The sequence below is a fragment of the Ochotona princeps genome, chromosome 26, assembly GCF_030435755.1.
Source record: "Ochotona princeps isolate mOchPri1 chromosome 26, mOchPri1.hap1, whole genome shotgun sequence".
In the NCBI taxonomy this organism is placed as follows: domain Eukaryota; kingdom Metazoa; phylum Chordata; class Mammalia; order Lagomorpha; family Ochotonidae; genus Ochotona; species Ochotona princeps.
The window spans coordinates 17,773,912-17,797,328 of NC_080857.1; the positions used below are offsets into that span (position 1 = coordinate 17,773,912).

Below are 23,417 nucleotides of genomic sequence, written 5' to 3' on the forward strand. Positions count from 1 at the left end.
TCCCTGTAACAGAAATACACAACAGCCAAAGAAAGCCAAGTGAGAAAAAAAAAAAATCCAAACCCAAAACACTAAAATAAACAAACACAAGGCCAGGAGAAAGGATGTGGACAAAAAGAAATGTTGACCATACATGTATGGCAGAAGAACAAGAGTTTGAGGAGCACTGTGTCTACATTTGAGAAGAATCTAAGATTTTTCCAGAAACTTTAGGAGCTGTCATTTTTTTAACTTCCAGCCTTCCACTCTGCCATGAGTAAACCCAACCTACACATCCCTACCTTTCTCCTACAGAGAATCTTGGAGCAGGTGGAAGACAGCCATCCCCTGAATTCTTGTGAAATGCAAAAACGGCCCATGCTGGTCTCCCTGGAGGTGGCCTATGTCACTAGACAGCAGCACCCCAGTGACAAACCTACCACGGTCCTCTCCCCAAAAAGAATGAGAGGGAGAGGGAAGGTCCTATTCCAAGAGGCTTTTCATCTCTTAGAACCTGGTCAACAAGAACAGGTTGGCAAGAGTGTGAGGTAAGCTGGAATCTGGTACCCAACACATTTGTCATTCCTCTTGTCTTTCTTCCAAGAGGGCTATTCTTTAAAAAAAAAAAAAATCACCTTTCTTCTTCTTAAATCTTCCTTTTGACTAGGACATTTTATTCTGAATCCCAGCAAGGAAAGACTAATAGTGTTTAGCACCAGGACATACTGAGTTAAGCAACGCCAGTATCTCATAGTAAAGTCGTGGTTCAAGTCCCAGCTATTCCACTTCTGATGTGGTTTCCTGGAAAAGCGACAGAGGACCCAAGTACCTGGAGCCCAACTACCCATATGGGAGACCTGGATACTAGGCTCCTGGTTTCCATGTGTTCCAGTCCTGGTCAGTGTGTGTGTACATACACACATATATACATATGCATAGCTACATATATTTTATATATAGTTTCTTAAAATATAAATAGCTTTTAAAAAAAAAACTTTAATTACTTGACCAGAACTGAAAAATGAGACCTTCCCAATGACAACCAGGTCCCATTAAAGGATGATGACAGGGAGTGTAAGAAGACAGCCTGGAGGCAGTACATGGAGGTGATTTAAGCATGGCAGTGGCTCAGCAGGGTCAAGGTTGATTACATTCAAGGGAACTGGATAAATAAATCAACATTGTTCTATGCTTGGTATATGCTTGCAATGAAAGAATCTCAACTGAACTTGAACTGTGGCAATGCAGCAAGGTGGAGGATTCCACCATGGCGGGAAGGATTGGGGAGGGGTGGGGGGAATCCCAGTACCTATAAAACTGTGTCACATAATGCAATGTAATAAAAAATAAATAAATAAATAAAAATCAACATTGTTGCAGATAACAGAAGCCAGATTTTTTCACTATTGAAAAGGAGATACACACCACACACATAAAGAAAGAGGACAGAGAGAGAAAGGGGGAAACTAGAAAGAACCCATAGTTTGGCTTTTTAAAATTTTTTAAAGATCTATTTGTTTTCATTAGAAGGCAGATTTACAGATAGAAGGGAAGACAGAGAGAAGGATGTGCTGGTTCACTCCCCCAGTGGCTGCAATGGCCAGAGCTGAGCCAGTCTGAAATAGGGAACCAGGAAGTTCTCCCAGGTCTCCCGTGTGTGTAGCATCTCAAGGCTTCAGACCACATTCCACTGCTTTCCCAGAGCATAAGCAGGGAGCTGGATGGAAGTGGAGCAGCCGGGACATGAACCGGTACCATATGGGATGCCAGTGCTTACAGGTAGAACAGCAGCCTGCTGAGCCACTGGGCTGGCACTAAACCAAAGGTTTGGGCTAGAGTTGGAGGTGCTAGTATAGGTGTCTGCTTTTCAACACAGATGAATATAAAAACACATATTAAAGTGTGCATACGTGTACATGCACCTATACACACATGCACATTTCCTAGATTTGTGTATTTTGTCACTCTAAGAGGAGAGATGTCTCCAGAGCAGGATTTATCTAACACTCAAATCTTGATTTCCAAATACTATTCTCCATTAAAAGGCAAACAGTGTTCCTTAGAGAAATGGTTGAAGCTAGGGCTGGGTCAGAGAAAGAACAAATTGAGCCTGAAACATCTTGTGTTTAAAGAATGATGGGGATGTGTCAGGAAGACATAAAATCCAGCTTAAAGGGGCTCCCATTGGTCAAATGTGGGAAAATCTGGGAGAATCATGCTAGGACAGGATTATACCCCATTAAGTCAAAAAGGAATTCTCAAAGTCATTGGCATAAATGAATAAATAAGCAGAAGAGCAGAAAGTTCTCCCTGACAGTAAAATGTCAAATAACTAAAGATTACAAAATCATCATTTGGCAACCATTATCGCACGACTTCATTTTAGCCAGAAACAGGCTGAAATTGAGATAAAGAATGAGATTTTTCTTGCTTTCAAACTATCTCCTCATAAAACACCTGTTACAAATGAAAGACAAAGTCACTTTATGGTAGAATATTAAAGAAGACATCACTTCCATCAAGTAGCCAAACACTACTAAAAGCTAACACATGCCACTAGATACAACACATCATGAAGAATTAGCAATACCTCTGCGATGTCTCTAGGACAAGAATGCATAACTGGGCTTAATTACGAGAAACTCTCCAAATAGAGATACAACCTACAAAATGACTGGATTGTGGTCTTCAAAAATGCTAAGGTTACAGAAATCCAGGAAAGACAAAAGATTTACCTAGAATGGAGGAGACTACAGGGCCTGGATAAATCAGCATCTAACATGGGCGCCTTGAATGGATCCTTTTATTATAGAGACTATTAGAACAGAATTTGTGGATATAGGATGAATAAAAACCCACATGTTCTGCCACCTTCCCAAAACCAGAAGGTCTGGCGATGCCAACATCAGTGACTGGCTAGTAATGAACAGGGAACGCCTTCCGATGGCACATGGGTGTTCCGGCTTCCCTCTCCAGGCTCCACCTGACCAACACTCTTCAGCAAATGTACTTGTGAGCACTCAGCTGTGTCACCTCTGACCTGGACTTGCACCTGTTATCAAATTTCACCTTATTTAAGTCTGAAAGCTTCCACACATTTGCTTCATTATCAACAATGCCAGAGATTTGCCCCTTTACTAGACGCCCCAGAAGCAAGTCTGCAAACATGCATCTTAAGGGAGGCTGACACATCATGCACTAGGTCTTCAACCTGCCTCCTAACCAGATCAGCATTGAGGACAGCTCTCCCAAGGGAGCAGCACATCCTTGACTCTGGCTCCATGAAGAGGCTGCTTTCTCTGCTCAGTCTGAAACCCTGAGCACTACATTGCAGCTTATTCATGAAGGCAGAACAATACACATATATACACACACGATTTTTTTAAAACAACACTGAAAACAAATACAGACTGTCCTTATTCTGACTACACTTATATTCTGACAATAAATTCTGAAACTGCAGCCTAGGAATGGTTCTAATGGTTCTCACTGTTAATGATGACATTGATAACAATCTGTCTAAACTTGGAGTATCTGTAAGAAGAAAGGATTCAAATGTTAAGCCTTTACAGATGGTTCAACTGACAACTTTCCCATTTCAGGACAGTGCAAAAACAACACACACCCAGTAGAATGTTGATGTTTCCTGAGCCAGCAACACGCAGCACAGTATTTTCTCACACTGTGGGGTAGCGGCAGCACGTGAGATCCACAGTAGCCCTGCAGTCACAGGAGAAACTACGAACACTCCCTCCCCCGAGGCACTGCACTGCTGAGCTAGGATGCCCAGTGGGTTTCCAGCTGGCAGTGGACTTCCAGGAACACAATCCTGTCATGAGCGGAGTGTCCGTAGTAGGAACTTAAGAGTTAATGGAAAGAGCCTCTGAATTGCACCTGTTCCAAAGCTACCACCGTTACAGAACCATGGGGAGAAGGGAAGCACAGTTACAGATCTGCTGGCCTTTCTTCCCCTGTCCTTCTAAGAATCAGACACCTACATTCTTGTTACAGATAGTCTGGCTGTTGGAAAGTGAGGCAGTTTTTGGTAGTTGGATTTTCTAATGAACACTCACTACAAACATACGAAGAAAAGGTGGCACCAGACATCAGGAGCCCCAAGTTATCTTTCAGCAGGTGCAGCCACTCTTGAGTCGGTGAGGCCTGGATGATGAAGAAAGAGCACCTCCATCAGCCTTGCCAGCAGCCACTGGGTTTCATCCTGGCCTGACCCAGAAAGATCTTAAGGGAGAGGATGAGAGGCCCACGAGCTCTCTGATCTGCCTGTCAACCAGCTGCAGGGGGAGACTGCCAAGGCACTGCAGGGACGGGGCAGCGCCCTACAGAGCCGTCTGGGAGGGGATTACCAGCCTGATCCTCTGCCTTGAGAGCCAGAAGATATGACTCAAACTGCACAAACAGCCACAGCCTGCCAGGGCGGGTGGCAATGAGTGCTGCAGAGGGATTCCTCTCTCTCCGGTGTCTACCCCCACCCCTCGCCACTTGCTGCTGTGGCAGAATCTGGACCGTGTGCAGCCTGTGAGGTAATCTGAATTCCTTGGCAACCAGCAAGTACCTGAATTCTTTCTAAACCACAGGAATCCAGCGGAGAAAAGGTAAATATCCCTGCGGAGCCAGTGTTAATTAGCAAGGAGGGCTACTGAAGAAGGAACTGGGGGTGGGGAACAGGCAGGCACATGACCAACACTCTGGGGTCTTTGCCCAGTTTCCAGGCCGAGAAAGGGCAGGCCTGCCTGGGACCTTCTGGAGCCCTCTCTTCCCATCCCCGCCTCGGGGGCGGGCCCTCAGCTCCCTGCAGGGGCCCCCACATGTCCCCCACACTGCCACTTACACTTTTCGTTGGGTCTCAGACAATACATTTGGTTTTCAACTCAATTTTCTTTGGATTTGTTTTTACACTTTTTATTTTTCCTATTTCAGTGAAAAGTTGGCTATCAGCTCTGTCTCAAAAAGAGCTTTGTGTCAAATCATTTCAACCCAATACTGGGTCCACCTAATGACTGTAAAATCCAGAGTCATTCTGGGTTCTATTCCTCATGGGAAGAGGAACCAACACCATTTTGGTGGAGCACAGTGGCACCCCTGTCTGGAGGCTGAGTGTCCTCTGCTGGTGTGAAACAGCAACACACATACACATGAAATTCAAAAACAAGGCCTTGCTCAGGGGCCCTCCTGCAGGACCCCAAAGAGGCTGGGACCTGAATCCCCAAAAGACAATTCACGCCGCCCCCTCTTCAACAGTTCAAACACACAGGATAAAACAACGAGACAGCTCCTGCTTTTGCTGTGAACAGAGCAAGAACAGCTGAACCCACATACAAACCAATCTGGTTCCACTGTTGTTGACAAGTGTAAGGAGGTAAAGAATTTATACAAGAGAACTTCTGGTGAAAGAAACTTCATCTTTCTACCTCTTGCATTAATCTGAGGCCCAAAATGCTAGCACATAAAAACCTTTTTTTATAAAGAGGGAGGCTAATACTGTGGGCCTCCAATTCCAACTCTTCAGGCAAGACGATGGTTTTCCTGAAACCTGTCAAGTGAGTGACCCAGTGACCTCCTGAACTGGTTCTCTTTGCTCTGAGCCACATACAACACAGGTGGACCACACTTACTGGACACACAGGTGCGAGTGGCTAGAGGCCACTGCCCAAGATAGTGACACAGTCTGGCAGACACCGGTGGCGAAAAAGATGCAGGGTGGCATGAGACACACAGTGAGTATAGAAGCAGGAACAGAGGCACAGTGAGGTCAGTGCATGGAACACACTGTACTCGCAGGGTTCCGGCAAGCAGCCAGCCCCACGCCCTGTGCCAGCCCGCAGCAAAGCCGTCCCAAAGCTCTGCCACTCACTCTTGCTTTCAGGGAAACTTCCCCAGACAGCTGAAAATAAAATGTGGTGTTGGGTTCAATGTAGTTTGGGTTTCTACAAGCTTTTTCATAATTATTTGGAGAAAAAGCATCCACTGATTCACTATATGCATGTGTAGATGTATATAAGCGTACATGTACAAATGTGAATTTTTAAACATAATCCTTTTCAGTTCCTGCTGTCAGCAAAAGAAGTGAGTTACTCAATTCAGTAACTCAATACAAACTGATAGCTGAAGCACTAGCATGACTGTATAAACTTGTATAATAGGGCCCAGTGTGATGGCTCAAAATTGGTTAATCCTCCCCTTCCAAGCGCTGGCATCCCATATGGGTGCCAGTTCATACCCAGTTGCTTCATTTCCCATCCAGTTCCCAGTCTCGGGCCTGGGAAAGCAGTCGAGGACAGCCCAAAGCCTTGGGACCCTGCACCCGCATTGGGATACCTGAACAAAGTTCCTGACTCCTGCTTCAGACTGGCTCAGCTCTGGCTCTTGCAGCAATTTGGGAAGTGAACCAGTGGATGAAAGATCTTTCTGTCTCTCCTCCTCTCTCCTCTGTAAATCCCTTTCCAGCAAAAATAAATAAGTCTTTAAAAAGAAAAGTAATTTGTATAGTAAATGTTTGTACAGCTTTCAACATGAAGCCCTTAAAACTGTGCCATATTTAACCCATAAATAGGGCTGCGGATATTGGGGTGAAGGATCTCTGAACGTCATACAAAACACACTGGTTGATTAACCTGGAGTGCCCGGGAGCTATAACCTCAAAATCTTTTCTCCGTTTCAGCAACCTAGCATGCAGCAGACCATAATCAGCTCCCAGTGGAGCTGGGGGAGCTGGGAGCTGAGGCATGATGAGGGTGCATGGAGGAGAGGAGAGGCTCAGGATAGGAGAGCCTCAGCATCTGAGAGACCTGGGCAGAAGCCAGGGGGTACATTTTACCTTCCCTTTCCTCTGGATTCTATCTAAAACAATACCTAGGCATTTACATCCAGTTTTGTCTATGCACAATTCATAGTGCAGAGCCTATGGAGAACATGCTTGCTATGAAAACCTGATGACAGCTGGTGGTTACTTCAAGCTCAGATGCCTGGTCTGGCCTTTTACAACAACCAGAACATGTTCAGTCCTTCTCCCCAGGTTTAATGTTCAGAAAACAGGAGGCCCGGACTGAGGGGCTTCGGTGGCAGCCAGTGTTTCCAGGGATCAAACATAGGTTTACCTAGTCAGGCCAAGACAGGGCTTAAAAATGCAGCCACTGCCACCTAGAGGTGAATGGGAGACACAGCTCAACACCCAGGAAGATCCGGTTAACCAGCTCTCTCCCTCTGCATTTGAGAATCACAGGATTTGAACCCAAAAATTTGGTATGTGAGACCATTAAGATGCCATTCCAAAACACGGTGGCATAAACTGACACACCAGGCTGTTTCACTTGTCATACCTGCTAGGATAGGACAGCTACCTCCCAAACTGCTGAGCTGGGTGACACCAAGGCCTTTATATGTAAAGGAAACTTCAGGATAGCTGGGCAGGGAAAAATTAGCTTTGCACAGGAAAAATAAAAATAACAGGGATAGCAAAGCCATGTACTGATTTTAAGCAATGTAAAGGGTTTGGAAAAACAAATAAAAAACACCCTTACATATAAAATTCTGCAGATATGGGAAACAAAACTTTAAGTCATTATAGTTGAACTTAATTTTACAAATTACATTACTTTAAAAGTTAAAAACCACCTCAAGAAAAAACAAAAGTTTAAATGGCCACTGGAAAGTATGTAACTTATAAACTAAGAAATAAAAAAGTAGGGCCCGGCAGCGTGGCCTAGCAGCTAAAGTCCTCATCTTGAACACGCCAGGATCCCATATGGGCGCTGGTTCTAATCCTGGCAGCTCCACTTCCCATCCAGTTCCCTGCTTGTGGCCTGGGAAAGCAGTTGAGGACGGCCCAAGGCCGTGGGACCCTGCACCCGCATGGGAGACCTGGAAGAGGTTCCTGGTTCCCGGCTTCGGATCGGCACAGCACCAGCCATTGTGCTCACTTGGGGAATGAATCATTAGACGGAAGATCTTCCTCTCTGTCTCTCCTTCTCTCTGTATATCTGACTTCATAATAAAAATAAATAAATAAATCTTAAAAAAAAAGAAAGAAAAAATTTAAAAAGTAGCCAATATCCTCTAAATATGAGAGTGCATGAAATGGTTAGATCCAGGAGTTCAAATCCCTGATGCACTGGACGGAGGATCTCCTCCCTTCTACGTCTCAGGAGCCTTAAGCGCAGTCTTGTATCAGCTATGAGGATGAAAATAAAACACTCGGTATATAACTTGGTAAATAAGTGTGGAATATTCAGTGTTCCTGCTACAGATGCTCTAATGAAACAAAACAGAACCAAAAAAAAAAATATATATATATATATACACACACACCCACAACAACAACAAAACAAATAATGGCTTAACGACTTAGGTCTTTGTAACAACTGTCATCATCCCAGGAAGACAGCAGCTACTGTGATCCTAGACCCCGCTGGGAAAGGGGTGCTGACACACAAGTGTGTATACGCAAATGACGCTGTACAGCCTACAAGCTTGCTTTCTGTCATCTGGAGTTCAGCTGAGCCTTCAATAGCCTCTCGACCTAACAAAACCAAAACACCTCTGAGCTGAGCAGGCTTCAAGTGTCCACTCTAACACAGCACCCTGTCCCCTCTACCCAGAACACTCTCTCTTACCGAGCCAGTCCTTCTTCGTAGAGATAGATGACAAGAGGGTCATAGGAAGTCACGAGCACGTACAGGCGCACGTCAAACTTGAATTCTGGAAAAAAAATGGTTTAGCATCACAGCAAAAACTAAGTGCATTTGTTTTCTGTTGCAGAGGGGCAGGGCAACATAACTAAGACACAGCAAAGAAAAAAAAAGTCCCTCTCTGCAAGAGACACACAATGCCCACCCTGTTAGGACAGTTACAGTGTATGATACAGTGTGCCTTATATGATAATGTACATACAACGTGTATTATATAAAGTATTATTATATGTATCCTGGACAGCATTCACAAAGATACCAATTCCTGTGCAGCCAATAAAGCACTCTTATGCTAAGGCTGAGTTCTCCTATCTAAGATGCTTGGGACCACAAGGGGTTTTTTTAATCTGTTTGTTTTATTTTTGTTTTTTCAGGCTTTGGAGTTATCTACCCACATATAGCAAGATACAGGAGGAGACCTCAGATCTAAACACAAAATTCATTCCTGTTCCATATACATCCTCCCCACAGTCTAAGGACACTGTTATATAATTTTCATTGAGCCTGTGTTTTTTCTGGGACTCCCTGCATGGAGTCAGACATGCAATGTTCTACCTGTGGCACAATGTCAGCTCTCTGAGCATTTTGGTTTGGGAGCACTCTGGATTTGAGCACTAGGGATGCTCAATCTGCGTGTCATTCCCCCCGAGGTAGGGAAGGAACCAGCCTCACCTCTGCAGCAGCCATAGCTTCCAAGAACTGCAGACAAGTTTAATGAAGATTTACAAGAGGAGACTGTGTGGAAAGGTTAAAAAGTTTAACAAAAATATAGCCCATAATTACAACTCACCATCTATAAGCAGGGGGTTGCTAATGTAACGGGAGACCAGAATATTCTCTTCCAGGGAAATCTGGTTTGGCTATCGAACAGAGAAAGAAAGAAAGGGTAGACAGGCAAAATTCTTAATCTTTTAAGAAACAACAATGTGGAAAACTAAAACCTCAGGCAAATTTTCCTCCAAGGTATCAATATGTCCAGTTAGTCATGTTAACATATCACTTCCATAAACACCATGGGTATCCAATTACAATGGGGAGAAAATAAATTTACATAGCATCTCTCACATAATAAGTACAGTCCAAACGGCTTTGAAAACTCACGAGGTTGGATAATTACAAGTCAAGAAAATAAGAGCTACTTAAGTAAATACATAAAAACTTGCTTTCTCCCAAATATTAAGGATAATATAGGAATTTAGCAGCACTACCACGCTTCGTAAATAAAGGCTTTCCTCACATTGTTTGGAGAACTGTCTGATCCACAAAAGAACCCAGCACAGCCTCTGTGATATGGGAGGATGTTTGATCAGTTCATTCGAGACCTCTTAGTAAGGCAGTTGTGTAGGAAGACTGAATTAGATCTTCCCAAGATTTCTTCAAGCAGAAGCGAAAGTTGCATTCCCATAAACTGTGAGTACAGAGTGTAAGGTGCTGGGGTACAGGGAGCAAGAGCGCAGATTCGATCTCTGCTCTCACAGGAATCAAGATCATCTGCTCCCCACCTCCAAACAGTTGGCAATTCAGGTAGAATGGCGAGTCAGAAAGGAATAGTATGGTGAAAGTGCGGACCAGTCACTGTGACCGGTGAGAAGACTCACCCTGGAAGAGCAGGTGGAGGGGGAGGCAAGCGTGGAAACCCATCAAGTGTGAGAGTTGGGAAAGGCCAGCATGGAAAGGTCACGTCCAGAATAAAGGCAAGGCAGATTCAGGGGCCAGGAACTCAAGTCTGGATGAGGAACAAGGAAAGGTAGGAGGGAACCCAATGGCAAAGGGACTGGATCCTCCATGAGGGGGGCTTAGGTCTAACATGGTAGGAAGCAGAAAGCCACTGGGGGGGGGGGGGGGTTTACAGATGAAACAGTAACAGTAAAGTATCTGAAATAGAACAATTCCTTGTGTGATTAGATTAAGACAAAGCGATCAGCTCTGTCATCACAGTCCCTGTGGGATAAAGGGCTCCTAATGGGAAATGACAATGGCAATAATTACGAATGGAACAGCTACACTAACAGCAACAGAAATACCCATTCACAATTACAGAAACAACGAAAATCTACTAAATGCACTGAACAGTTAAGATATGCCATCTTCCCTTTGACATTTACACCAAGTACTATTTAATTTTTACCCACTACGTAGGTCAGGTAAATCACTATACCCATTCTAGAGATGAGGGAAGAATTAGAGAGGGTTAGAAATTTGCTCCAAATCACACAGCCAACAGCAGCCCTGGACCCCAGAGGCTTCTCTTTCAGGCTTCTCTTTCTACTCATACCTCTCCTATACACTAATCTAGAATTGTCCTCCAAATTAGAAAGCTTGATTTTGTGACAATGCATTTCCTAAATGCATTATGGCTGTCCCTAAAATAAGGATAATCTGTGACCACAACACCATCCACCCGCACAATGAACAGGTAATAAAATCAGGGTAACGAAGATGTCCCTCTCACTTTCTGCTACTGCTATCTCCCCATCAGAACACGACTTTAATAACCCATCTTGATGCATCTTATGGACATCATGCATCAGAACTGATTCATCGCCAATGGATGCAGCCATCCACATCCACACCTGGCTCTCGTCCACTTCATGATGGCACGTACAACCACTCTCTGAGTCGGCTTAGTGGGTAAGAATTGTGCAATCCCTGAACATAGCACTAAGCTAAATTAAACAACTGCAGCCTTTTTCTACTGAGTAAGGCCTATGGCCTGCAACAGACACAGATGATCACTCAACTTTCCTGGGAGCCAGAGAAGACTCTGGGAGCTGTTCCCATCCCATGAGACACGAAAGGCCCAGGAGCGTTTCCTCTCTTCTCTTCCTCATTGCACACACTTGTCCTTTCAGGGTGCACAACATAAACCCATTATGTAGGTAACATTACCGGTCTTTAACTCCCTTTTCTACATATATCACAAATGTACAGCCCAAAGTGTCCTTTTCTTCTACAACTTTACCATTTAGTCCCTAACTCTAGGAGCATCTGGACAACTATATGTAACGCAGAGAATAGGTGAGACAAGGATGACTGAACTTGACTTCCATAATCCAACTCATACTTCACTCAGAGAACACCAGATCTTCCCCCTCCTCAATATGAATGCACTAAACTGGGAAAACACGGCATTTGGTCACGCTTACTATAGGAACTGCAGCCTACACAGCTTTGCTATCTTTGGTCACATTCTAGAGTTTAAGAATGCACCTGGAAGAAGCCATGTTAGGCAGCAACAGAACAGCTCCCATTCCTGGGATGCACACTTCTCCTTGCGGTGTCACAGACACTTGGGTTCTTTCTGCAATCCTTTACCTTGGTCCTGTAATGCTAAACATTGCTTTGGGGGATATGGTCTGAAAAGTTCCAACTATTCTAGTGAGGTGTTAATGAGAGGCCCTCCCACTGCAGCAGGAAGGCAGGGGAAGATGTTTTCATTTGGCCCTCACTCTTCATTCCGGCCCCCTGCCAGAGTCCCGCACCCACTCGTGGCGGGTTCTGCTCACAGACCCCTGCCTGAGCTCTTGCTCCCTCCCTCCTCCTCAACTATGAAAGCAGGCAGCAGCCATGGAAAGAGTTACTTCATCCAGTTGGCTAATGGGTCACATATTCCATGGGAAAGGAGCCAGGTATGGAAAAGAGGGGATGGTTAGGCCTTCTGTGTAGGGAGAGAGAGAGAGACAAGTATTAACTACACCGTTTGTAAGTCTCGGTAAAAGGTGATAGAATTCATTTTGGGGTGAAAGGGAATATTTGCCCATTATGTTCACATGCTGCCAGCTCCCCTCCTGTCTGTTGGCATCTTCCCAGGCTTCTGTCTGGCACCTCTACTAAATACCTTAAAAAAAAAGCAGATTCATTCCAGGGCTTCATGGGAAGGGAGCAGGGGGAGGCAAAGGTCCTTCCAACTACTCCGATCTACTGGGGGTGGTTGGGGGTGGGTTTAAGGGATTCAGCACAAGAAAGGCAGAAGAAAGACAGTCTTACACAGCTTGCCAATGTGTATTCTGCAAAGACAAGTCGCCGCCTTTCTGAGACGCCCTGGACACCCAGTGCCCCGGTGAGGAGCCAGGGCTCCAGGTTCTCAGCTCCACCAAGGAAAATTTCACTTTCCTGCCCTTTGGGATGTTCGCTTTCAAACAGCAAATCATGAGGACCAGCGAGCATTCCAAGAGAGAAAACTGTCCAGATGAAGTGGGAATAGATCCTACTCTGTTTGACTCATGTCTAAGAAAATACAAAGCAAACGTGTACAATGGTTCACTTTCCATCGCAGTTCCATCTGGCAGCTAAAGAACCCAAGTGAGTGCCGTCTCCAAGATTCAAACAACACTGGGGCTCCTGGCACAGGGCTCAAGGCAAGGCTGGGCTGCAGCAGCTGCCATGCCGAGGTCAGAGCACAGCCCAGGGAAGAGAGTGAAGCAGGGCGCACTGGCAGCCTTGTGCCATGGGAGAGCAGGGGCAGGCCTCCAGAGGGCCCCAGGTAACAGGTCTGGTGGACCTGAGGCTGCTGCAGTAGTTGCTGTATCAGGCCAGGCCCTATGTTTATTTAGGATGAAAAGGCCTGGTCCTTGTTGTTTACCAGACCATTTCAAGTCCAGACTGAATTTAAGGAAATTCCAATGTGAAAGGACACCCCCCTGCCCCCGCCGAAAGTTCGTTTCTGCATATGTAGGAAATACCTCAATGTGAAAAGATAACTGGGGAATTTCAGATGCAGTGCTGGCCACAGGCACACAGATCTACTTTCCCTGCCCTCCCCAAATGCCAGTGGAAGGATGGAAAAGAGTTTTTCAAAGGAACAAAATGATAACAAAGCTCAAAAAATTTTTAAGTAAAAGGAGCCAGAACAGACCAACACTTTAAGGAAATCTTGAAAGACAGAAAGCAGATGGAATCAGAATGAGCAAAGCAGAGCAGAGCAAACCCGAGCCCCAAACCTCAGCAGTGACAGCAGGCATCCCAAGGGGGCCACTGCCAGACTGCACAGGCCACTAACACAAAGCCCACGGCTGAGCCCAGGGGCGAGAACCAGGTGACTAACCCACCAGCAGCCTCCCCAACACTCTTAGCTGCCTTGCAAACCTAAGGATGGTGCTCTGGGGGCAGAGCTTGTCAAACTGTTTCAACTCTAGACTGGGACTAGAGTTTGGATTTGATTTTCTTCACAGTGTACACCTATTCCATTTAAAATCAACTTCAGAAAGAGGTAGGGGTGGGTAAGATAACTCAATGGAGTAATAGTCCAGTTGCAAGCACCAGGATCCCATGTCCTGGCTTGCTCTACTTCCCATCCAGCAACCTACCTGTGGCCTGGGAAAGCAGTCAAGGATGGCTCAAGCCCTTGGAACCCTGCAATCATGTGGGAGACCCAAAAGAGGATCCCAGCTACTGGCTTTGAATCAGCTCAGCTCTGGTTAGTGCGGCTATTTGGGGGTGAATCAGCAGATGGAAGACCTCTATCAGTCCTTTTCCAATAAAAAATAAATAAATAAATCTTTAAAAATTTTTTTAAAATTTAAAAAAACTTTTAATAAGAATTCTGCAAACTACCAAGGTATTGGCAGCTTTTGAAAACAGAAGATTAGGAAATGGAGCAGAAGGAAGGACGGAGATAGAAATGTGGCAGCAGCAGCAGCAAGGTCACTTCACCAAATGAAGGTTAATTTGCTTGGCAACCTGGAGACGGATGGGCTGCCAATCAACACTTCCTGCTAAGGAATTAATATGACAATAGGTTGAAGGCAGGGAAAGTCCCTCCTTCCTGCTGACTCAAAAGGCCTCCCTCCCCTCAAATGTGATCCAGTAATGTTGTCGCTCTAGGGTTAGGGTGCTAACTGTTGACAGGGCTGGTAAGCTGAATAACAGCAAACTTGCATGTGACCTCCACATGCAGTGCAGAGTTGCGAGTGCAGAGTTCAGAAGGGAGCACCTGCTCTTAATAGAAAGAAACCACATGCGTGGCAGGTTCATCCTCAGCCATGTACTCACATTGTTGATCAGGTAGACGCCCCGGCCCCTGGAAGAGGCCACTGGTTTTACTATCCAAGGTCCCCGGTCCTTTGAATATGAATCTGCTCATAACATTGGGAGACAAAAAAGAAAGTGAGAGAAACAAAGAAAAAAACGTGAGTTTATTACGTACCATTCCAACACTGGTTATCTAACAGGGGTGCTAAATGAATCTTTCAAGTTTCTAAATGGAGTGCAGCAACTGGAATTACCTGTGTATTCAGATGAGGCTTAAAAATAAACACAGGGTGGGAGGGTTTGAGATAAAGAGGAGGAGACTGAGGAGGAGGAAAGAAAACAGTAAATCATGTAGAGTGACTTCTTCCACCCTTTCCCCACTCTGCTGAACAACAGGATGCAAATGAAGCATCTTTGAAATCTTCACTTGGGTTACCTATAGAACCTCAAGCAAGCAGTGCAAAGCTAGACCTCCAACTATACTTACTTTCCTCAGCTTAGAAGAACACAACTGCCTGAAACCCAGCACAGCACAAGGAGAGAGGAAGACGAATCCAAGCAATAGGTGTCATTTGCCTCTGTACTTCCCCGGGTTCAGCTTCACAATGGATCCCGAGAACAAAAGCCAGACAGCTACCAGGATGATGTGCAAAGCCTTCCAGGTGCTCCGGGGAGAGGAGGGTCCTGCCCTCCACTTCAGGGAGGTCAACTCGCAATTCACTCTCAGTCTGATCAAACACCTCAGGTAGTGGCAGTGGTTATATCTCAAAGCAGGGGAGAAAGAGGAAAATCTAAAGTTCACATATTTATTTATTTATTTGTTCTTTTCCTCCTCTAAAAAAAAATAGACAGGTATGTGTGTTTGGTACAGCAGTTAAGACACGCCTTGCATGAGATGGCTGCATCCCAGATCCGAGTGCTCAATCCTAGTCCCAGCTACTCAGCTGCTGATCCAGCTTCCTGCTAATCTGTACCCTGGGAGGCGACAGGTGATGGCTGAAGTACTGGGGTCCCTGCCACCCATCGTTTCAGACACATGGCTTCAGTATTCTGGCTGCTGCAAGCATCTGGGAAGTGAATCAATGCATGGAAGATGCATGTTTTTCTGTCTTTCAAATAAATTTTTTAAATTAAAAAGTAATCTTTAAAAAAAATAAATATAGGAGGAGGCCAGCACTGTGGTGCACAGTTAAGTAAGTCACTTCCTACAATGACTGTATCCCACATAAGAGTAACAGCAGGAACCCAAGCTAACCTGTATCCAATCCAGCTCCTTGCTAATGCACCTGCAAAGCAGCAGAAGGTCCTGCCCTCCGTTCAGGGAGGTCAGCTGATGGCTCAAGTACTTGAATTCTTTTGACCCATATGGGAGACCAGGTTGGACTTTCAGACTTCCAGCTTCAAAATGGCCAACCCTGAACCACTGTAGCCATTTGGGTCAATCTTCCTCTGTGTGTGTGTGTGTATGTGTATGAGAGAGAGGTAGAGAGAGTGAGAGAGGGAGAGAGAATGTGCTTTTCAATAAAGCATTTTTTAAAACAATAATTTAAAAAAAACTTGAAAACACAGGTAGTGTAGTGGTTAAACTCCTTGCCTTGCATCCACCAGGATCTCATATGGGTGCCAGTTTGTACCCCAGCTGCTCCACTTCCCTTCCAGCTCCCTGCCTGTGGCCTGGGAAAGCAGCTGAGGACAGCCCAAAGCTTTGGGATCCTGCACCCACGTGGGAGACCCGGAAGAATTTCCTGGCTCCTGGCTTCAGATTGGCTCAGTTCTGGCCATTGCAGTCACTTGGGGAGTGAACTAGCATATGGAAGATCTTCCTCTCTGATTCTCTTTCTTTCTATGTATCTCACTCTCCAATAAAAAATTAAAAACATAAAAAATAAAAAATAAAGAAAGAGGAACACAGATGTATATGGGGAGCTCAGCAAACATAAATGTTTCTGAGATCACAGCAAAAGACTTCCTTATTCCTCAGTGCCTAGGTTGCTAGGCACCTGGATATTCACACTATTTTGTCAAGAACACAACAATATAAATGCAGTGAAGTTTCCTCTCATTCCTGATTAAGTGATTAAGAGGCCAGTACTCCCACCTGTAGGTGCTGCCACTTTCTTTCCTCCCCAGAATAAAAACACCAACTCTCCCCTACCAACCCCAAACTTGGATTCCCACCAGCAGGCCTTCAACAGGAACAATCCTGGCTCAGCTCCTCTCCTTGGATAACTTGCTGGCAACTGCTACCTCCTCTTCTTTCCTCTCACTCTGGTATAGGCCAGTCTTTTCATGACCTCCCAACAGGAACCTGACTTTGTCAATGTCACAAAGCATTTGCCAGGAAGAGAAAAAGAAAATCTTTGTCCATTCTTTCCCAGCTTTCTCTGCCTTCTCCCTTGCTGCAACTTATTAGAATGAAAGAAAAACAAAACAAAACAAAAAGCCTTTACAAAGCTGACACTGCAGCAAAACACAGGTTATGCCACCACTACAGTTCTAGTCCCACTTCTGCCTCTTCCAATCCTGCTTCCTGTTTTTGTTCCTTGGAAGGCAGAGATAATGGCCCAGGTATCAGACCCTGTTATCCATGCAGGAGGTCAGATGGAGTTGCTACCTTTGGCCTGTTCCAGAGCTGGCTGTTAGAGACACTTGGCGAGTGAACCAGATTAAAATCTGACCTTTTTCTCCCTCTCCCTTCCCTACACCCCGCACCCCACCATATGGTTATACCACTCTAAATGTGCCCAATCTCATATGCCATTGAAAATTCTCCAAAAAAAAAAGCTCTTTGAGTAGGATGGACATTTGCTGCAGTGGCTAAAATGTGGGAAATCCACACCATGTTATCAGAGTGCCTGAGTTTAAGTTTCAGATCCACTGTCAATTCCAGTTTCCTGCTAATGTGTTCTCTGGGAGGGAACAAGTGATAATTCAAACACTTGGGCTCCTACCACCCAAGTACTTGCGTACTGGAGAGTCTGGGGATGGAGTGGGCCCTGTCTTTGGCTCAGCCCAGTCACAACGGGTTGTGGTCATGTGGAGAGTGATATGTAGTAAGGATCACTTTCTTTCATGAGTCCTGAAACTGTGGGCAGGAAGCAAGAAGAATCAGGGCAGAGCAGAGGTGCCTACAGGATCACCTTCACCCAGCAGGTTCTCTAACACTGCCCACGACCTCTCAACTCACAAGTGGCAGCATGCTCAGTCCAAGAGAAAGAGCACGGGATTGGGAGTACTGAGATGAGTTCTAACTCTAGCTTTTCAAATATATGACACTGCACGAGATTTGCTTATACCATCTATTTCCATCTTTAAAATCAGGGCTTTAACGGGCCAGCGTTGTGGCACAGCAGATTAGGCCATTACTTAGTTCCAGTCCTGGCTGCTCTACTTCTGATCCAGTTTCCTGCTAATGCATCTTGGGAATGCTGAAGAAGATGCCCAAGTGCTTGTCCCTACCACTCACACGGAGATCCTGGCTCCTGGCTTCTGATCAGCCCAGCTCTGGCTAGTGCAACCATTTGGAAAGAGAACCTGCAGCTAGAATGGTCTCTCTCCCTCTGTCTCTTCCTCTTTATGTTTCTCTCTCTCTGCAACTCTTTCGAGTAACTAAACAATAAGTGGGAGGATTAGTCTGACAGCTAAGATCTCTTACAACCTAAATAATGATCCTATAAATTTACTGATGGCTTAGAAATCGTCATCTGCACTGAACTGGCATCAGACTGCCTGGATCTTAGGATCACTTCTCAGTCTTATAACAGGAGACAGCCACAGAGAACACATTTCCATGGAAAAACTACTCTTCAATAATGCTGGTGCCACCCCAAACTACTCGCTGACTCCCTCTCCTGCTCCCAAGAAGGCTGCCCGTGGAAACAAAGGACTGGGATTGGCAGGACACTCATGGGTTCTTCATTTCAACTCAACCCTGCAACTGGCCACGGTCTAGAGCCTAGACAGTCCTGTGTGTGGATCCCCTTCCCAACACTCTGAGCAGTCAAGGGAGCATCAGGCTTCCACATTCCTGACAGTCGTCTCTGGGATGGGTCTCTACAAGCTTCTCTTCAAGTAGAGCAAGGAGCCAGCAACTGGCATGGTGGAGCAGCTGGTTGACCGACTGCTTGTAGAGCTTGCATCCCATACCAAAGTGCCAGCTTAAGTTCTGGCTACTCGGCCTCCAATCTGGCTTCGTGCTAATATGCAGGAAAGAAGCAGAAGATGGCCCAGTACTCAAGTGGAAGACATGGTCCCTAGATTCAACTTGGCCAAGCCTCTGCTAGTGCAGGAATTTGCAGTGAATCAGTAGATGGACCCTCTCTGTCTCACCCTCTATGCCTATCACTTTGCATTTCAAATAAATACATAAATCTTTAAATTAAAAAATAGAAGCATTCAGTTTTAGACCTAGATCTAGACCTATGCCATACGCTTTTCTGACATCTTCTCAGCAACAGAGCTGAAAGGCAAATTCCTATTTGGTTCCCATGTGTACTTACTGATCATTCTGAATTCAAAGCAAACAGCGCATAGCTTACTGGTACCTTTAAACCCTAACAATGGGCCCAGCACAGTAGCCTAGTGGCTAAAGTCCTCGTCTTACGTGCGCCAGGATCCCATATGGGCACCAGTCCATGTCCCAGTGACCCTGCTTCCCTTCCAGCCCCCTGCTTGTGGCATAGGAAAGAAGCTGAGGATGGCCCAAAGCCTTGGGACCTTGTGTCTGCATGGGGGACCTGGAGGAAGTTACTGGCTCCTAGTCAGGTTCAGCCTTTGCAGCCACTTGGGAAATGAACCAGCAGATGGAAGATCTTTTTCTCTGTATCTCCTTCTCTCTGTAAATCTCACTTTTCAATAAAAATAAATTTATAAATCTTTTTTAAATAAATAAATAAAACAGACTCAAAGTTATCTCTGCAATTATTTCACTACAGAACTAAAAAAAAAAAAAAATTCTTAAAGGAAATGAGAAGCACCAATTGAATGGTTAACTTGAAGCAGATGCTGGGGTGCACCTGCCTCAAGTTCAGGTGCCAGGGACTGGGGCATTCCCAGCCAAGCACTTACTACAGAATTCCGCGTACTCAGCTGGCAGGAGGAAGGTCTGCGGGAGGATGTGGAAAGCCTTGAATCCATGTGTGTGCTGCATTCGAATTATGTTTTTGTATAATCGGTCCTTCCGGGTTAGTTCGTAAGACCTTAAAAAGAATAAAAAATGAACAGTAACAACAAAAAAAACCTTCCATTTCAGTAAATTACAGCTCAGAGGTTTTCCTATTATTACATTCTTAAGAGTTCACAGTCCCAGAGCAGTTACTGAAGACATCGTCCAAGTCAATTCCCTTGTTAATCGTAATACCAATCACTTTCATCCAATAGATTCCTTAACCAGATTTACTCAGGAATACCTAAAACACTTTTTCTCAGGGATGACAGCAGTCATCTGGTCCACTGTTATAGAACTGAAGGGTGTGACAATTTAACAAAATACCGTTTACATTACTAACTGAAGAAAAATGGGTGCCCTTCAAAATTCTGGGTTTTGTTTGTTTGTTTAATCCAAAAGGAACCAAATCAGAATTTAAGGTGATATCTAATCATTTCCTATTAATTTTTTAAAAGTTGCCCTGTTTGATGAAACACAAAGAGCAACTGTAATAAGAACTCTCTGGTGAAGCTTCCCCAAGCATTTTCTCTGCTTGACTTTGTCAAGACACTTGGGTGATTAGCAGATGTGACTGCTCCTGGCTCTCCGCGCTCCCCTGTCTCTGCTGCTTTCCCTAGAACTCTTCCACCTGCTGCTTGCCACTGCTTTGATTGTGCTGCGTCTTTTTTTTTTATATATATATCTTTTTTTTTTTAAAGATTCATTTTTTATTTTTATTACAAAGTCAGATATACTGAGAGAAGGAGAGACAGAGAGGAAGTGGAGCTGCCGGGATTAGAACCAGCGGCCACATGGGATCAAGGCGAGGACCTTAGCCACTAGGCCACGCCGCCGAGCCCTGTGCTGCGTCTTAAGGACAGCACTTGTAAAGCCGTATTTCACCTCTTGTTCCAATTCTTCCAAGAAATGCTTCACAAATCTTGATCCCACTTGTGCAAATTTTCCATTGAAGGATTTGCTCTTGTTTGCAGCCAATTTGGGTATCACTGAGGTGGACAGTTTGGCCCACAGCTGTTAAAGCTGAACAAAACTGAGGTATCCACGGTATTGGCTCCTGTTTCTGCTGTCCACTGCAAGTTCCCTTCGACCACAGCACAAAGGAGATGACCTTTTCCTTTGGAAGTGATGTAGATGATCTGCTGCAGTAGGCTTCATTTTCAACACTCTATTATCTCTCCTTAAAACAAGTATTCCATGAGGCCAGTGTTGTGCCGTGGCAGGTAAAGCTGTTGCCTCTGATTTCAACATCCCATATGGGTGCTGGTTTTAGTCCCAGCTGTTGCATTTCTGATCCAGCTGTCTGCTAATGTGCCTGTGAAAGAAGCAGAAGATGGACCAGGTACTTGGGGCCCTGTACCCACTTGAGAAATCCAGAAGAAACCTCTCTCCTGGCTTTGGACCAGCGCAGCTCTAGCCATTGCAGCCATATGGAAAATGAACTGATGGACTTGTCTTAGTCTCTCTCTCTCTCTCTCTGTAACTCTGCCTCTCAAATACACAAATCTTTAAAAACATAAGTTATCCATATACAAACTACTGGCTTTTGGGGGGCATTGTCCCCATAAACTTTTCATAAAGCAATAATGTTTTTACAAAGCTTCACCATAAAGTTGATGCTTGTTTTTGATTCAAATAAAGAATTCGTGTTGCTTGGACAGGGGCTGTTTCCTAACTGATGCTTCACCTTAGAGCCTCAACCTAGACCATATTCAGACATGTTATAACAAACAGTGTAAGTTTATTTCAATGCAAAAACATTCTGAAATCCATACACAGTCTTGTCATGAGTTTTGCATGAACTTGAAGACCCCTCATATAGCAGACTGATTTTCATCTTAAATACTCAGTAGTATATAATTAATTGAAATATCACAAATATTGTAAACTGATTTAAATGAACTTCTATTATAAGAACAGAAGTTTTGCTGCAATGCTAAGGAAAATTGAGAGACTATCACAGACTAGATGATACTGAAAAGATGTGACAACTAAATACAATGTGGGATCCTAGACTGGACACTGAAACAGAAAAGGAACATTCATTAAAAAGCTAGCAAAGTAAGAATAAAGTCAGAAATTCAGCTGAGTGTAACCTCAATATTAATATCATAGTTTTGGGCCCGGCGGCGTGGCCTAGCGGCTAAAGTCCTCGCCTTGAACGCCCTGGGATCCCATATGGGCGCCGGTTCTAATCCCGGCAGCTCCACTTCCCATCCAGCTCCCTGCTTGTGGCCTGGGAAAGCAGGAGAGGACGGCCCAATGCATTGGGACACTGCACCCACGTGGGAGACCTGGAAGAGGTTCCTGGTTCCCGGCTTCGGATCGGCGCGCACCGGCCCGTTGTGGCTCACTTGGGGAGTGAAACATCGGATGGAAGATCTTCCTCTCTGTCTCTCCTCCTCTCTGTATATCCGGCTTTCCAATAATAATAAAATCTTTAAAAAAAAAAAAAAATCATAGTTTTGAGAGTTACATTCAGTTACTCCATGTATTAACATTGGGAGAACCAGGTAAACAGACAAGCACTCTCTACATTATTTTGGCACTTGTTTAAAATACAAAAGTTTTACAAGAGAGTTAAAAATACTAACTGGGAAATTAAAGTGCCTGAATTTCATTTGCATGTGAGTCTCTGGATGGAAACTGGAAGAATATTGCACAAGAAGCCACTAAGTATATTACAGGAAGAAAGCTGATTATGAATGTTCTCAAAATTATGGGCATAATACAATGGGAGAGTAGACAAGGAAAACATAAGCTGAAATTCACTATTATTGACTCCAAATTGAGATAGAATTCCTACGCACCTCCAGGAAAACCAAAAACAACTGAAATAAATAACATACGACCAAAAAAAAAAAAAAAAATACGACCAACACAGTCAGGATTACAGACTCCAGTGTGGGCTGCTTCAAAGACCACTTGCAATATCTACTTAAAATAGATGCAACTGATCGGTTTCAAGCTAACAGTCACACAATTTGAAGATCAAATCCACATCTTTCAGGCATCACAGAAGAAAATTATGTTTAAATTATTTACTGCCAGTGAAGTTCACACATAAAATAAAACTGGGTTCTGGTAGAAAGACTAACATACACAATTATCTGGTAGAGGCACAAGAAGACCAAGGAGACCACCTGATAATAGAGACTATGAGGCCCAGATTTTATACACACTGACTGGTAGAATGGAGCAATCAAGAAGAATATGGATTTTGTGAAAACCAAATAAGGGCCAGCATCATAGTCAAGCGGCTAAATCCTTGCCTTGCATCTGCCAGGATCTCATATGGGCCTAAATGGCCTGAGCTGAGCCAACCCAACGTCAGGAGCCAGGAGCTTATTCTTGGTCTCCCACTTGGGTGTCGGGTCCTAAAGCTTTAGGCCATCCTCAGCTGCTTTCCCAGGTCACAAGCAGGGAGCTGGATGGAAAGCAGGGCCACTGGGACATGAATCGATGCCCATATGGTATCCCAGGGCATGCAAGGCGAGGAATTTAGCCAGTAGGCTACCAAGCTGGGCCCTCACTCATTAATTCTAATCAAATCACAGAAATAGAAACCACCATCATACAAAAATGATTTGATGACATAC

At 44.7% G+C, this 23,417-nt stretch overlaps 1 protein-coding gene across 11 annotated transcripts in view; it reads right to left on the reverse strand.

The window, feature by feature from the left end:
- TTLL5 (tubulin tyrosine ligase like 5) overlaps window positions 1-23,417 on the reverse strand; it is a 216,119-nt gene that overhangs the window by 172,771 nt on the left and 19,931 nt on the right. For 10 of the 11 annotated variants that reach the window (XR_009244284.1, XM_058655595.1, XM_058655600.1 and 7 more), the window contains exons 6-9: window positions 19,722-19,852; window positions 14,676-14,758; window positions 9,475-9,544; window positions 8,610-8,694 (exon numbers count right to left, since the gene is read on the reverse strand). Coding sequence is in view for 10 of the 11 variants with exons in the window: in XM_058655595.1 (XP_058511578.1) it covers window positions 8,610-8,694; window positions 9,475-9,544; window positions 14,676-14,758; window positions 19,722-19,852 (369 nt within the window). In the remaining variant the exon portion in view is untranslated. Of the gene's footprint in view, window positions 1-5,612; window positions 5,712-8,609; window positions 8,695-9,474; window positions 9,545-14,675; window positions 14,759-19,721; window positions 19,853-23,417 lie in introns of those variants that run through there. The other variant, XM_058655605.1, reaches the window with a different exon arrangement.